This window comes from Martes martes (genome assembly GCF_963455335.1).
Source record: "Martes martes genome assembly, chromosome: 18".
NCBI lineage: Eukaryota > Metazoa > Chordata > Mammalia > Carnivora > Mustelidae > Martes > Martes martes.
In genome coordinates this window covers 5,704,618-5,720,524 of record NC_137906.1, presented here as the reverse complement: position 1 = coordinate 5,720,524, position 15,907 = coordinate 5,704,618, and the positions used below count along the sequence as shown (strand labels likewise).

The following is a 15,907-nucleotide window of genomic DNA, read 5'->3' as shown; positions in this document are numbered from 1 at the left end:
GGCCGGGGGTGGGGGGGGTGCCCTGGGACCAGGAAGCCCAGGTCCGAAATGCCAGACTGACGGGGGTTTCCCTTGGGTCTCCTGGGAGTGTCGGTGCCACCGGGGGGTTGATGGCCTTGGGCCAGTCACTCACTGCCCAGTAACAGGAGACACGGAAGCACCCCGTATGTTTATGGGCCCCCCCAGGAGCTCGTGGCTCGCTCCCCCCTTCTCCTGACCTTCACCTTGTCTCCCCGTCTTGCTTCCTCTGACATTGCCCTGTGACATCTTTTTCTGTGTGTGTGTGTATCTCTCGGGGCCTCTCCCTCTCTGGGTGTGTGTGTGTGTGTTTGTGTGGGGTTTCATGTGTGTGTCTCTCCGTGGCTTCCTGCTCTCTGGCCGCCTGTGTGTGCCCGAGGGCTCACCCCACCCCGCTCTCCCTCTCCCCGTCCCTCTGAGTGTCTCTTCCTCTTTGGGTGACTCAGGGTTCCGTGTGTGTGTGTGTGTGTGTGTGTGTGTGTGTGTGTGTCCGTCCGTGCGTCTGTCCTCTCTGAGCCTGTGCTGGTGTCTGTCTCTTGCTCTCGCCCCTCCGTCTGTCTCTCAGCGTCTCTCCCTGTCTCTGCGAGTGTCTCTGCGTCCGCGTCCGTGCAGGCAGCGGGGTCCGGCCGAGCAGCGGATGTGAGGGATGGTTCAGGGCTGACAGGAAGCCCGCCGCCTCGCCCGCTGCCCGCCAGTATCCGCGGCGTCGGCGTCCGCTCGGCAGGTGCGCCGGCTCGGCATGAGGGGGCCGCAGTGACGGGCCCGGCTCTCAGGTGAGTTCCTCGGCAGTGCCTGGGGCCCGGCCCGGCCCGGCCCGGGGTGGGGGGCCCTGAGGCTGCCTCCCACCGACCCCCCACGGGGCTGGGAATGGCCCTGTGGGGCCTGCGGGAGGGCTGGGGGGTTGGGAAGTTGCTAGAACACCTGGCTCTCCCTCGCTTGGCCCCCTGGCTAGGGACCCCGCTCCCGCTACCCTGCCCGGGCGGGGGCTCCAGCGCTTTTTCCACCCTCGCCTTCCCCAGCCCAGCCTACACGGGCCTAGTGGGGGACTCCTGGCAGGAGTCGGGGGGGGGTCTCATCGCTTCCAGAGACCCGGTGAGGGGCCAGGCCCATGAGCCTTGGTGTCTTCATCTGCGAAATGGGACTGAAACATCCCTGCCGCTAGGCTATGGGAGGACGGGTGAGACTCCCCGGGCAAGTGTGCCCAGAGCCCGCCCGGGGACCAGAGGGAAGCGCTTCCCCCTACGCCACCGCCCTTGCCTGGCCCCCAGCCTGGCCCACCAGCCCTCAGCTGGGGAGCTCCTTGACCCCGGCCGCCACCATCGCCCACCTCTGCCCCAGGACCAGGGCAGCCCGGGCCCCCGCAGTGGCCACCTGGGCATCCGGAGCCTCCATTAGAGGCCCCTGGGTCGGCCTCAGCTGAAGGCCTGATGACGGGGAAAACGGAACAGAGCCCAGAACGGAACGGAGCCCAGCAGATCAAACCTCCCCAGCGCTCGGACCCAACCTCTTTCTCCTACCCCACAGGCCGCCCTGTGGCCCTGGGAGGCCTCCTTCCGCAGGTGCGGCCTGAGGCGGGCTGGGAGATGGGGCTGGCGGGTCTCTGAGGGCCTTTCCCGCTGGCCCAGCCCAGCCCCGAGGGCTTTGCCCCGGCCCGGCTGTTGCAAACTTTGTTCATCTGAAAACTGCGCACTTCCCTTTGTGCTATTTTGGCCTGCGGACCACGGCCTGTGGCAGCCTAGCCTCCCCGCCCGACCCAGCCCCGCCTGCCCCTTGGGGCCCTCCTGGGGGCGCAGCCTCCTCCCCCAGCCCTCTTCCGCCAGCTCAGAACCTGGGTGGGAAAGCCAGGCCAGGCCGGGAGGCAGGGTGACTCCGTCTGGGGGCTGCCGAAGGCCTGATCCTCAGATCGGTCTCTCTTTTAAAAAAGATTTCATGGTTCTTACAAAAGGTAATACAAGACAGGGGTCAAACAGCAGGGAGGGCCTTGGGGATGGGCCCGGCCCGAGCTTGGGGATCCTGGCTCCGGGACTGGCTCGCTGGATGAACTTGGACCAAGCACTCCCTCTCTGGGCCTGCTCTCCCTCCCCGGCATCGCCCACAGTGTGTCTTGGTGTGTCTGGGACAATGGAGGGGCTGGGGTCCCAGCGTGATGGTCCACGTGCGGGGCAGGGGGGCGGTGGAGGGAGGCTCAGGCCCACGTGCAGGGGTGGGGAACAGGCAGGAAGGTTCTGATGAGGTTGTTGCAGGCTGCCCACCGCCCAGAGGCTGCCCCGGCCCCTTCCACAGAGACCCCGATGACGGCAAGTCACCGCGGCCATCCAGCCGTGTCTTCCCCGCCTTCGTGCCTCATGACAAGCCCGAGGGATGCGTGTCATTATTTCCCTGCTTCACCCTGAAGGCCAGCGATGCTGGACTTGATGGCGGAGGCCCCCTCGGCGAGCTCGTGCTCGTCTCTCCTCCCTCCCCCAGTGCCACGCGGGTGGGGTGGACCTGGGCTAGGGGGCAGCTGGACCCTGCTGCTTGTCCCAGGAGAGCGGGGGCATCCGGGAAGCAGGAGGGCTCTCCGGGGGCCAGGATCCCCTGGGATGGTGGGCCGCCTGTCCCCGGGACGGTGGCCTCAAGGGCCAGGCCTCGGGAGCACGAGGGGGTTCTCCAAACCAGAAACAGGAGCCCTCACAGGCTTCTCTCCGGGAAGCCCGAACGCGGAGCCAGGCTGCTTATCAGTTCTTTGACAGAGGCCCTGGGTTGGTCCCCATTTTACAGATGAGAAGACTGAGGCGAACAGCTCCCGAGGCACAGGCAGAAGTCCTCCCTCCACCACCCGGTGCTCCCAGCCCAGCACCACCTCTAGTGCCCTTGGGCCGAGGCTTGAGGCCCAGCAGAGAGCCTGCCCCGGTGTGGCCCTGGTGGGTGGAAAGAGAAGGCTGTGCAGGTTGGGGGGGGGGGCAGGGCCCAGTCCCCGAGCTCAGGGGCTCCCCACAGACGCCCTCCTATGCCATCACGAGGTTTGGGAATTCTGGAGTTCCCGCTGACTTACTTGGTGTTCAGGGAAGGAGAGCCGGCTTCACCGGGACAGCCCCGATGGAGCTCAGGGTGGCTCAGGCCTCCTTGTAATTTGTGCCATGAGGGTTCAGGAAGCTTGGGGAGGTGAGGGGGACAGCCCAGTGCGGCCGAGGCCTCAGGGGAGCCCAAAACAGGAGCTGGGCAGTACAGAGTTCAGCTTCTCCCCACGCCTCACCTTCCCCTGCTGTAAAGTGGGGAGAAGCCCTCCTCCCGGGGGGCCGAGGCTGCGGAAACAGACATGCACAGAGGGGACGCTCCTGGGGCAGGGCTCCCTCGGAAACCCCGCTATGGCCCTCAGTTGTGTCCCTGGCCACTGCCAGGAGACTGATTGAGTCTCTCGGGTTGCCAAGATTCTCCTTGGAAACCCCCCTCCAAGAGGCCTGTACTTGCCCTCCCTGGCCTGGGTGTGTGGCTGCCTGAGGCTCGGTCGAGGACAGGCCACCACAGCATGGCTCCTCCACTGGGGCCAGTCACTCACCAGCATGGGGCCCAGTGCCAGGCTGGGTTCCGAGGCTCCTTTCCCCTCAGAGTCTCCCCTCCCAGCACGTCCCACCTCCACCAGCCCTGGGCAGCGCCCCCAGTCTCTCCCCAGAGCACCCTTCTTCCCCTACTGCCCTCAAGACCCCCTCGGTGTTTAAAGAACGAAACCCCAGCATGCCTGGGTGGCTTAGTCGGTTAAGCGTCTGCCTTTGGCTCAGGTCGTGATCTCAGGGTCCTGGGATCGAGCCCCGCATCGTGCTCTCTGCTCAGCGGGGAGCCTGCTTCTCCCTCTGCCTGATGCCCCCCTGCTTGTGCTCCCTCTGCCCCTCTCTCTCTGACAAATAAATGAAATCTTAGAAAGGAAGGAAATCCCAGCAGCTCCCCTGGGGGGCCGTGGAGAGGGACAGAAGCACCTTGGGGTGCGTGGGGGCTACCAGGGCTCCTGTATGGAAGGGACCAAGGACTGAGCTCAGGGAGCAAAGCTGGGTTTGCAGGAGGCAACAGGTGAGGTGGTCCAGAGGCTGGAGTTCGAATCCTGTCTTTCTCCTTTGCAGCTGGAATCCCCAGCCTCAGTTTCTGTATCTGTGAAATGTTGGGAGCCTCTCCCGCCATGGGTGGTTGTGTGGATTAAGCGAGGGCACTTTGGTACATGTACACATGAGGTGGTCTGGTGGGTCCCTAGAACCTTCCAGCACTTACCAAGTGTGGGGGATGGCCCTGGGGGCCCGGGATGAAGGTCTGGGGTCAGATGGGGGAGCAGGCCTGGCTGTGGCCTGACTCGGTCCTCCGCCAGGGAGGGGAGATGGTGCTCCCATGGCCTGGGCTCCACTGGGGGGCAGTCAGGGGCTGGGGGTGACAGACACCCGACAGGGTGGGGCTCGGGGGGGCTCTGGAGAGCTGGTCACAGGGGGTCCTACATTGCAGCACTGCCGGACATGTGGCCAGGAGTGGACATGAGTGTGGAGAGCGAGCTGCTGTGGCCCGGGGTGGCGCTGTTGCTGCTGCTGGGGACGGTGGCCAGCTTGTGCGTGCGCTGCTCCCGCCCAGGTAAGGGCGTGCGCTGGGACAGGGGCGGGGTCCCCAGCCCTGGCTGTGGTCCAAAGGCGGTAGGACAAGTTTCACGGGGCAGGGAGGAGGGCCCTAAACCACCCATGAAAACGGTGGGTCTGGCTCAGGGTGGGCCTTCGGTTTTGTTGGGGCTGGGGAATGTTCTGGAAAAACGGGGGTGGGGGGGCTGCTGTACTGCCTGCAGCATCCACCTTCTCCGGGCTCTGCTCTCCTAATCGCAAACATCCTGTCCATGACGGGTGGCCCACAGGGGTGGGCGGGCCGGCCCCCACGTCCCATCCAAGGCCTGCCCAGGGCACAGGGGAGACAAGAGGACGGGGACCTTGGATCTCAGTTCCCACCCCGGCCTGGGGTCGCTCGCTGATCCGGGCTTGTTCTTGCAGCTGTGAAGAAGTCTGAGAAGATCTATGAGCAGAGGAGCCCGTGAGTGTCTCGGTGTCCCCAGCCCAGGAACGTCGTGTCCCCCTGTGGGCAGGCACACAGGCTTCCCCTCGTGTTGTCCACGCAACTCTGCCCTCAGCCCTCGCTCCCGCCGCCTCCACACTGGGCTCTAGTGGGTCGAGAGCAGTCCAGGGAGGGAGGGAGGGACGGAGGGAGGAACCCCCGGGGCTCTCCACGCACTGCCCCCTCTCCCCTCCCCACCCCCACCTGGGCCCGGCAGCGCTTTGGGGAAATGGGGTGCCACTCTCTGGCGTGCCCCCCTATATCTCCAGAGATCCACCCTCTGCCCTCAGCCTGGGGGAGCCCACCGGGCTGCTGCTGGTGCTGGGGCTTGACAGAGAGCCCTGCCCTCCCCGGCAATGTGGGGAACAGAGACCGGGCACAGAGAAAATGTGAGCCATGTGCAAGTCTCCCTGCCAAAGGCCAGCCGAGCTCCGGGAGGACGTGGTGGGCATGTCCTCGGGGGATCGGGAGGAAGGCCTGAAGGAGGAGGTGGGGAGGATGTTAAGAGAGAAGGGAAAAGGGGACACGGCAGAGAGAGAACGGGGTTCTCTACAGTGTCCCCCTGTAGGACTGGGGTGGACACTTTCTTCTGGGGACAAGGTGGCACGTGTGGGCATATCTGGAGAGGCGTGAGATGGATGAGGAGGGAGGAGAGCCTCGACTGTGGGGAGAACCCATGGCCTCTGTCCTAAGGGCCCAGGGGAGCCACAGAGGAGCTGGGAGGAGGGAGGTAGGGGTAGAGAGGAAATGGGGTGGGTGGGGGTCACTGACTCCAGGCTGAGCAGTGGGGTCCGGGCCGGATGGAGCTCCAGGCACCCTGGGGGGCAAGCGGGCCACTCTATGTATGAGCCCTGGGAGGGTCAGCCGTGCTGGACACTGCCGACCACAGTGTGGCCCAAGGACAACCCAGGGAGGGAGGAGGGCGGCCACTGGTGTCCTTGCACTGAGCAGGAAAGTGACCGTCGGAGCGCCTGGGGGCCTCTGAGACCTGCGAGCGACATGCACACGGGCCAGCACACCTGCTCACACCCACACGCCACCCCCCCATTCCTGTCCAGGGGAGTCCTCCTCTCGCCGCTGTCCGTGGTGTGTGTGTGTGTGTGTGTGTGTGTGTGTGTGTGTGTGTGTGTGCCCGCGCGCACGCGCGCTCTCGCCTGGGGAAGGAACTCACGTACAAATGCACACACACACCCTTTCTCATTTCCTTTTGCAACTGAAAAGCCACAATGAAATTTGAAAATAGAATGTCCCCATCCATGCCCACCCCTGGGGCCGGGGCTGGGCTTTTTCAGGCTTTTCTGGCCACTTGGTTCTCCGGATGAGCAGCCCACGGTCTCCACGGGGGCTGCCCCCCACCTCCCCGCCCCTGCCCCTAGGCAGGCCTCCCTAGTCTCTCCTCCTCTCTGCCCTCCTCTCTCAGTGCCTGCCCACTGCGGGCCTCTGATAGATATTAGAAACATAAGCTGTTTGAGCCAGAAATGAAACCACCTCATAATGGGAAGTAGAAGGCTGGCCTGGGCAGGAGGAGGCCGGAAGGGGAGACCTGGGTTCTCCCCACTTCTCTTGGGTTGAGTCCTGCCTGTGCATTTAGGACATCCTTCCTAAATGAGGTCACCCTGACCCCTCCCCAGCTCCCCTACCCCAGAGCTCTGGAAGGCTGGGCCAGGTGCCCCTTCTGGTCCAGAGGAGGAACCCAAAAGGCTTTAATGTCTAGCTAATCTGCTCTACCATCCTTAGCAGTGACTTCCCTCCTCAAGGGAACTTCACACTCCAAAATGGCAGCTAGAGCGCCAGCCCTCACCTGTGTGTTCCAGGCAGTAGTAAGAACGAAGGACAAGGACAAAAAGGATGCACTTCTGTTGGCAATGCCTCCTCTAAAGTCCCAACAATCTTGGCTTGCGTTTCATTAACTAGAGCTTAATCACATGGCCACGCTCAGGCACGAGAGCGGCTGGAAGATACAGTCTTCTAGATGGACCTAAATAAGAATCCATTTCAGAAGAAGAAGGAAACGCCGGGCATGGCCAGCTACCTTGCTGTGTCTGCTAAGCCTTGAAGTTACCTCGCCACTTATGTGGGAGTAAATGGTGTGTTTGAACATCCCAGGAAGGTTGATGTCACCCTCTGGTTGATGTCCCTGAAGAGTCGCCCGACCCTCACCTCGGAATCAGAGGGCCACCGCCCCAGCCCTGCCCGCAGCCCTTCCAGACCATCTCCGGGGGTTCTGGGGAGGCCGTGGAGGCCGCTGGCTCCAGCTCGGGGCTGTACGAGAAGCGTGGACGCCCGGCGGGCAGGGCTGGGGAGCTGTCCAGAGAATGGGGGCTTCGGGGAGCCCTGGATCTGAGGCCCAGAGAGGGGGCAGCTCCTCCTCTGTCTCTCGCCCTGGTCTGCCCCTCCCCACTCCAGTCCTCGTCCCTGTCTGTCCGTCTCTCCTGTCTCTCTGTCGCTTGGGCGGTGGGGGGCCAGGCCCGGGTTCAGCACAGCTCCGTGTTTTTCCAGGGAGGAGAATCAACAGAACTTTGCGGTGGCCCGGACCTATTCCTGTGAGTCCCCAGTCTAAGGGTTGGGGGTGTCCATCTGGGGACTGTGGCCAGGCCCGATCTGGTGGCATGGGGGGACGGCGCTGGCAGGCTGGCCTGGGGGCCCAACCAACACCCCCTGTCCTTTGCAGTGGTCAGGCAAGCCTGGCCTGGGGCTCTGGTGGACACAGACTCCAACATGGCACCAACAAGGTAGGACTAAGCCCCCTATCCCAGGCCCGGAGGGGTCACAGCCCCATAGGAAGCCATGGGAAGGTCCCCAGCTGGCTGAGTTCAGGCCAAGCCCTTGGACCTCAGAGCCCCAGAGCTGGACTGTGAGGGCCCCACGAGGGGGCTGGGGGGCCTCTTCCCCACCGGCCCCGCTAAGCCCCTCCCTCCCCCCTTTCCTGCAGGAAGGACAAGCTGCTGCGCTTCTCCCCCAGCCTCGAGGGTGAGTGGCCCTGAGACGCGGGGTGGGGCAGGGGTGAGGCGGGCCCGAGGCAGGTGGATATCCGGTGGGACAGGTGCGGCTCGGGGAGGCCTGAGGGCCCGGGGGAGCTGGGCCAGGAGGGCCCGGGGTTGGCCTGGCGGGGGAGGCGGTGGAGAGCAGGTGTCAAGGTGGGAAGGCGGGAAACACCGAGCCCTTGGAGGCCCTTCCCTGGGGAGGGGCGTGGGGCGGGGGCGGGAGGAAGCCGTGAGCCCAGCCCGGCCTTTCTTCCAGATTCTGAGTCCTCCAGGTACCACAACTTCAGCAAAGGTGGGTGGGACCCCGGCACACGGGGGCTGCGGTGGGGCCCGCGGGCCGAGCGCTCAGGCCTGATCCTTGCCTCCTCCTGCAGGGACCAGACGCGGCCCCAGACCCGGCGCCGACACGGCCCACACGTGAGTGGCCTTCTCTGGCTGGGGCCTCCCCGCTCCCCGCCAATGTCCTCCCTCTAGGAAAGCTTCCCGCCCTGGAAGCCACGGCCCAGAAAGGTGCTCGGTGGCACCGCTTCCCCCATGTCCCTCCTTTGCGGGGACAGGGACGTGGCCCCGCTCTAGGGCATCGCCCAGAGATAAGTTCCATGAATCCCAGAGAGCGAGAATCAGGGATGTCTCTCTGTCTCACCGATGGGTCACCCGAGGCCCAGGGAAGACGGAGACTTGCCTAGAGTCACCAGTCGGGCTGGCTGGAGCCACGCGGGGTGGCCCAGGGGCCTGGGGAAGGGGGACAGAGGGAGCAAGGAAGGACCAGGGGGTGGGGGCGGGGGGGCGGCTAGAGCACCCGCCGTGACCTCCTCGGCCCAAACCCCGGCCTGCCAGCCACCTCTGTGTCTGTGTCTTCTTGCCAGAGACCCCATTTCCATGGACTATTACAACTGGGGGCAGTTCCGGAAGCCCCAGGAAGGTGAGGAGGAGGGGGCAGGGAGGAGGGGGCGAGCCGCAGAGGGGCAGCTTCTAGGCAGAGGCAGCTGGAAGGCCGTGGCGGCGGCAGAGGCCAGGCCGGCCCGGTTTGGCCGGGGGCCGGAGCCGGGGGACGCTGGCCGTGGGGACAGGTGCCCGGGAGCAGACGTGAGGGAACAAGGAGGGGAGCTGGGAGGGGGGCAGCAGGGGGAGGCTGAGCCCCTCGGCACGCAGGGCCCCCCCTCAGGGCTGGGCAGCCCCTGACGAGTGCGGTGGGACCTCGGAGGAAGGCCCCGGGCCCGGCAGCCATGTGACACTCTGAGCCCTACGGGCTCTAAGGAGGCTGGGATCTTTGGACCTTAACACCGCGGCTTTACGGAAGGAGAAAATGAGGACCCGGGCGGGGCAGGGCCTGCCGGGAGGAGCTCAGGTCCAGGCTTGAAGCCCTCTCCCGCCCCCGGGCTCCTGCCTGGGCCACCCTGGGCTGCAGGGGTGGGGCGCATGGCAGGCAGAGAGAGGGGTCCTCTTCTCCCCACCCCGCCCCTGCTGAATATGGGGGGGCCCCTCCTCCCTTGAAGCCCCTTTGGCACAGATGGCTGCCACCAGGCCGGGCAGCGGTTGGAGTCAGCTCGCAGGGGCGAGGAGGGGGTGCCAGGCTCTGCTAGGCCACATTCGGCCTAGGCCCACCCTGCCTGCCTGAAGGTTAGGCTTTAGGACAGCCTAGGCCTGCTTCCTGTCCCTCCTCGGCCCCCAGCCGCTCTCCCGCCCCCCCTGCCCGGTAGCAATGGGCCTTCCTCCCTCCAACTGTCCAACGGCCTGATGGCAAACCCACCCCTAATGTCCCCTCCCCCGTGCATCTGAGGTGACCTTGGAAGACCAGGAAGGAGCCCAGGGTGGAGGCCGCTGGAGCCAGGCCAGCGTCCACTAAGAATCTTGTCCAGGAGAATGTTCCGAGACCCCAGAGGGGACATAGAGGGCAGGGGGTTTGGCAGGACGGGCCAAGACAGGACGGAGGGAGGAGGAGCCAGGCCCTCCAGGCAGGGCCCCCCAGCAACCTGACCCTCACCCCTTCCCTGGCAGATGACGACAACGAGGATGCCAATTCCTACGAGAATGTGCTCATCTGCACGCAGAAGGAGCCCGACTCAGGTGAGGCTGCCCGCCCGGGGACTGACTGGGCAGGGAGGCCAGCCTCCTGCGCCGGGCCCACCCGCACAGGTCAAAGTCACTGCCCACCTCCAACCCAGAAGGTTCACCCTTTGCTGGAGCACCTGGATGAGGCCCCGGGGGTCCCGGCCTCAGGGAGCATGCGCAGACAGGGTCCCTTCTTCCCCTGAGGGGCCTGACCACCAGCCACAGAGGCTGCCGCCTGTGCCATACCCCTCTCCCGGGGTCTCCTTGCAGGTGACGAGGGATCGGAGGACTACCAGAACTCCGCATCCATCCGGCAGTGGCGGGAGTCCAGGAGGGCTCTGGGTATGTTGGGGGAGAGCAGGGGCTCCAGACTGGGGAGGGCCTGGCCTGGGAGGACGGGGCAGGTGGGGTGGGGAGAGGGAGGGAGGGAGCATCGGTCGTGGGTGGGGGACTGGCCTGGGAGGGTGGGGGGCGGGCAGGCTACCGCGCAGCTCTTGTAGCCGATTTCACAGCGAAGCCTCTGGCCCATCCGTGGCCACCGTGGCCTGGAACCACGCCAGGCCCCCCGAGTGGAACTCTCTGGCAAACCCCAGAGATGGGACCGGTGCAGTGTTCCGTGTAGCATTTCCTGTAGGCTGTTTTGTGGCATCTGGGGGCCTGGGCCCCAGTCCCTGACTGGGGGAACAGGTGTGGGTGTGTCCACATGACCCGTCTGCCCCCCATCTGCCCGCTGGTCCCCAGAGCGAGCCCCGAGGGAAGAGCCTCTGATCCTGGCAGGCAGCCCAGACGAGGACAGCGAGGACCCCGATTACGTGAATCAGAGCGTGGCAGCCACAGAAGCTTAGGAAGGCTCTGGAAGGAAGGTACAGCCACTCCGCTCCAGCGGCCTCCGCCCAGGGTGGTGGACCTCACAGGCCTGAAGGGGCCCCATCCCATCCCAAGGGAAAAACAGGGCTGGGGGAGCCACACGGAGGTCCCGGTGGGGGGTCCAGGGGTAGCACCCATGGGTGCTGAAATGGGGAGCTCTGTAGGGTGTTGGGACTGAGCTCCTGAGCTGTCTGTGCCCACCCTGCCCCCAGCACCACGGCAGGGCTGGTGACGTCACAGCCCCACAGCAGCCACAAGGGCCTCAGTCTGCTGTCGGGGGTGTCAGGCTGGGGCAGCTGGAGAGTTGTGGGGTGGAGGGGTGGGCCCCGGGGAGCTCTCTGCAGCCTCAAGCGAGGGACTTAACCTTGTGGGTTAGCCTTGTGGGACTCTTTTCCTCACTTGCAAAATGGAGCAAATGGGACACAGCACATGAACACAGGGATGGGGGTGGGACTGGGGGGTAGAGGACGGCGTCCGTGAGGGTCGCGGCTGGACCTGCTGGACCTGCTCGGGCTCCCCAAACACACACGGCGCTCAGCCTCCCGCCCCGGGCCCCACTTAGAGCCAGTGAGCTGCTGGGGCCCCGACTGTAACACCGCGTGGAGGCAGGACCGACCCCAGTGGGCTCTGGAAGGCAGGCGGGCGGGCGGGCAGCTCCTGGGCTGGGAGAGGAGGCCTCGGAAGCATGAGCCCACCGCTCACTCACTCGCCACCTCCTGGGCCTCTGCTGCGGGGGGCCAGTCAGCCTCAGGTGCTGGGGACCCAGCAATGAACGAAATCCACCCATGGGTGCCCGGAGCGTGCGACTCCTGATCTCAGGGTAGTGAGTTCGAGCCCCATGTTGGGTGTAGAGAGGAGTTAAAATTAAAATTTTTTTTTAAGATTTTTTATTTACTTATTGGTCAGACATCACAAGTAGGCAGAGAGGCAGGCAGAGAGAGAGAGGAGGAAGCAGGCTCCCTGCTGTCCAGAGAGCCCGATGTGGGGCTCGATCCCAGGACCCTGAGATCATGACCTGAGCCGAAGGCAGAGGCTTTAACCCACTGAGCCACCCAGGCGCCCCTAAAATTAAAATCTTGGAAGAGAAAAAAATCTACCCAAATCCCTGACCGTTCAGGGCGTCACTCTGGTGAGAGTGAAGACACAGATGGCTGTGGGCTGAGAGGGAGGACAGGAAGGACAGGTAGCATGTGAGGGAGTGATAAGCTCCACAGAGACAAACCCACAGGCAGGAGGCCGCGGGCGGCGGGGCTGGGGTGGCCAGAGCAGCTGGGGGTGCTCCCTGCCTGCTCCGCCGGGCAGAAGCGTGCCCAGAGGGTCTGACAACAGGGGAGGGGGCAGCCCTGGGGGGGGGCAGCAGCCCCTGGGTTCTCTGAGATGGGCCGGGGCGCGGCCTGGGATCCTGGGAACGGGATCCTTGGCTGCCAAGAGGGGAAATGAATTCAGGGGGCAGCAGGGGTGCCCAGAGGCCAGTGAGAATTCCAGGTAAAGGGTGGAAGCGAACATGCATAGAGTTTTCTTTTGTCTCAGATTTTTAAAAGTTTATTTATTTTGAAGTAAGTGTAATACCCAACATGGGGCTCGAACGCACGACCCCAAGATAAAGAGTCACACGCATTCCCGACTGAGCCAGCCGGGCGCCCTGTCTCCGTGTATTTCTGAAATTTCTTCTTTGATGGCTTCGTCGACCCATCGGTTCTTTGGTATCATGTAGTTGGTTAACGTCCACGTGACTGCATTTTTCCATTTTTCTGGTGATTTCTGGCTTCGTCACCTTGTGGTTGGAAAAGATGTATGGTCTGATCTCGATCTTCTTACGTTTATTGGGGCTTGTTTGGTGGCCTAACAGGAGGTCTGTTCTGAAGAATGTTTCACGTGCCCTCGGAAACAATGTGTATTATTGTTCGGATGGAATGTTCTGTTTCCCTGTGATGTCCGAAATGGCAGCTGTTTTTTTTTTGTCTTTTGTTTATTTATTTATTTATTTTTAAAAGATTTTATTTATTTATTTGACACAGAGAGAGATCACAAGTAGGCAGAGAGGCAGGCAGAGAGAGAGGGGGAAGCAGGCTCCCTGCCGAGCAGAGAGCCCGATGCGGGACTCGATCCCAGGACCCCGGGATCATGACCTGAGCCGAAGGCAGAGGCTTAGCCCACCGAGCCACGCAGGCGCCCCTGCGGCTGGTTTTGAAGGTGGAGCCCACGGGACTCACTGGTGCGCTGCTGTGGGGGGCCAGGGAGGGGGAGCCGCGGGCTGCAGGACTTTTGGCTGAGCGACGAGAGGCTGTCGCTGTCCCCAGTGAAAGGCCGTGGGCAGGGCAGGCCTCGTGGGAAAGCCAGCGTATTTCTGGACCCGTTCGGCTGGAGCTGCCCACGCGGGGAGAAATTTGTAGCGGTCAGCTGGACAGCAGAGCCTGGACTGAGGGAGAGGCCAGGCTGGAGACAAACGTGGGCTGGCGTCATTGAGAGTGACAACTGTCAGCCCCTAGGGGAGCGAGGCCGAGAACAGGGGCCGGCACCGAGGCCCGAGGCTGGGAGGCGAAGCAGATAGGGCGGGCGGCGTCCTGGGCCGGAGGAAGGCACCTGGGGGAGGTGTGAGCAGGCACGAGGCAGGAGGAGATGCACCGAGCACTGGTGGGCGCTGGTGAGATTCGGCAGTGGCGGGGGAAGAACCTGCTTGTGTTCGGAACACAGGAGTCCCCAGACGGGGAGTGAACATTCCAGAAGCTCCATGTCAGAGGGGAGCAGAGCTGTGGGGCAGGAGCTGGAGGGCTTGTGTGGGGTTTTGAGCTGTAAGGTGGGGTGGCAGAGAGGATGCCGTCGGTTCGAGCTTAGGGTCTGGCCGAGGCCGGACCTGCATCGTGGGTGCTGTCCCACTCCGGGGACTGGACACCACAGGCTGGCATCTGCGGTGGCCTGCTGAGGGCCAGAGGGACCCGATCTCTGGGTTCAAAGAAGTGGAACGTTTGCTCGGTGAGGCAGAAATGGGGCTGAGTTAGAGCTGATGCTCCTGGCAGGTCCCTTCTGGGTTGGAGGAGAGCGTCAGTCCCCAGTCCTGTGCTGACAGACCCCAGCCTCAGCCAGGATCCACGAGCATAGGAATTTAGGAGGGAAAGGCTGCTTGGGGCGCCTGGGTGGCTCAGTGGGTTGAGCCTCGGTCTTTGGCTCAGGTCATGATCTCAGGGTCCTGGGATCGAGCCCCGCATCGGGCTCTCTGCGCAGCGGGGAGCCTGCTTCCCTTCCTCTCTCTCTCTGCCTCCTTGTGATCTCTTGTCAAATAAATAAAATCTTTAAAGAAAAAAAAAGAAGGCTGCTAGATGGGCAGGTCCTTCTCAGCCTGGCTGCAGGAAAGTGGCTGAGCACGGACCATCACCATGCCTCCCTCCCCGACCCTGACCGTGACCTAGCCGTCGCAGCGCCGGGGCGGGGGCGGGGAGGAAAGTGCTAGTTCAGGCCACCTTCTCCCCCCTTCTAACAAACTTTTCGGTCTTCATTAAGGAGCCGAGGGAGCCACTAGGCTGAGGGCTGTTTACTGCCTCCCCCGGGGTCACTTCTTTCTCGGGAGCTGCCCAACCTCTAGATGCCCCACGGTCACTCCGGGGAGATGCACCAAGACGTCCAGAGGACCATCCGTCAGGCTGTGGGGGGCCGGCCGGGGACAGGACACTTATACGGGGAATCAGCCCCTGGCCCGGCTTCTTCAAGAGCCCAAGGCTGAGGGCAGCGTGGCCCCTGCCCTGACCGATGCCCCGGGGTCAAGGCAAGATGCCTCCTTGTCCCCACGTCTGAAAAACACTGCATGTCGCTGGGATTCCTGTGCCTTTCTCCTTGGGATTCAGATTCCAAATTGCTGACTCGTGTCAATGGCTGGGATCTTTTTTGTGAGCCGTGGACGTGTACAGTTAATTTATGTGGGTGGGACCATATTTAATAATCTACATCCCCGGATGCAGAGTGTCATCTGTGTCATCTCCTGGAAGCATTACACGTCACGGCCGCTGTCGGGGGGGCCTCGGTCCACTTGGAAGCAGTGAGGCTACAGGACAACCCTTCCGTGGGGACATCTGCTATGGGCAAAGCGCATCGTGTTTCTGGGAAGGAGCAGCGCGGAGCGGCTGAGTGGCGCCCCTCTCCGTTGTCCCCAAGTCCTCCCCGGCCCCAGGACTGGACTCGCTGAGCTGAGCAGGAACACACCGGTCTCGTGGGAAACGCAGGGGCCCCCAAGGACCTTCGGAGGCAGATAAAGCCACAGCCAGAGGGACTAGATGTTTCCTTCGACTGAAACGTCTCAATAAAGCATGTTCTTACTAGCGATTCTCGTGTCTGCATTTCCTGCTTCGTGCAAAACCTTCCAGGGGAGCGGAAGTCAAGCCTCTTGCCTAATGGAAAAGGATACTAAGGCCCTGAGAGAGAGAAGGAGCGTGTGAGCGAGAGCTGGGGACAGGAACCTGGTCCTGGAGGCCACGCTTTCCAGGGGGCTACACTGACTTTCCAAAATTAATGCCATCGGTTAGGAAATGAGAAGGAAAAACAACGCAGCTGCCGGCTCCTTGTTCCTTCCTACCCGGTGTCCCGATCTCCCAGGCTCAGAGACGCAAGGGGTACAGTGGGGCTACGGAGGGGGGTCTGGGTGGGGAGGAGTCCGACCTCCACGGTTACGGGGTGTGTGGCACAGACACGTGCCTCTGGGCCCTGGTCCCCCCCTGCAAACCTCACAGTGATCATGAGGCTCCAGATAAGGGTGAGATTGGGGAAATATGTTAAAATGTTTTTTAAAACCTTACTCTGCTTCTCTCCCACCCCAGTTTATTTTTGATCTCTCCTCGAACCCCCACCTCTGAAGCCATTTAATGAACTGTCATGTGCCACCCGAGCCTCCAGTAAAAACCTTACTTTGCCATTTTTGAGGACCTTAATTGAGAGAAAGGGAGAGA

At 63.2% G+C, this 15,907-nt stretch overlaps 1 protein-coding gene across 3 annotated transcripts; it reads left to right on the top strand.

The window, feature by feature from the left end:
- Positions 1 to 474: 474 nt before the first annotated feature.
- On the top strand, positions 475 to 15,286 carry LAT2 (linker for activation of T cells family member 2). 3 transcript variants are annotated; one of them, XM_080830189.1, is made up of 13 exons: positions 475 to 791; positions 4,483 to 4,605; positions 5,010 to 5,049; positions 7,570 to 7,613; positions 7,742 to 7,802; positions 8,003 to 8,040; positions 8,311 to 8,346; positions 8,429 to 8,471; positions 8,921 to 8,976; positions 10,053 to 10,121; positions 10,377 to 10,448; positions 10,848 to 10,969; positions 14,472 to 15,286. In XM_080830189.1, exons 2-12 carry the CDS (start codon positions 4,494 to 4,496, stop codon positions 10,949 to 10,951), a joined length of 675 nt encoding a protein of 224 aa, XP_080686315.1. In that variant the 5' UTR covers positions 475 to 791; positions 4,483 to 4,493; the 3' UTR covers positions 10,952 to 10,969; positions 14,472 to 15,286. The 3 variants fall into 3 exon arrangements, with proteins under 3 accessions (XP_080686315.1, XP_080686317.1, XP_080686316.1); XM_080830191.1 differs by lacking the exon at positions 8,311 to 8,346 and having other exon boundaries at positions 489 to 791; positions 14,927 to 15,286; XM_080830190.1 differs by lacking the exon at positions 8,311 to 8,346 and having other exon boundaries at positions 489 to 791.
- Positions 15,287 to 15,907: the final 621 nt, after the last annotated feature.

Bases quoted from the DNA above. Each gene is read 5' to 3' on its own strand.
- LAT2 (XM_080830189.1), top strand. From the start codon at position 4,494: ATGTGGCCAGGAGTGGACATGAGTGTGGAGAGCGAGCTGCTGTGGCCC. The intron at 10,122-10,376 runs GTGAGGCTGCCC...GTCTCCTTGCAG, and splicing joins GCAGAAGGAGCCCGACTCAG to GTGACGAGGGATCGGAGGAC. The intron at 10,449-10,847 runs GTATGTTGGGGG...GCTGGTCCCCAG, and splicing joins GGAGTCCAGGAGGGCTCTGG to AGCGAGCCCCGAGGGAAGAG.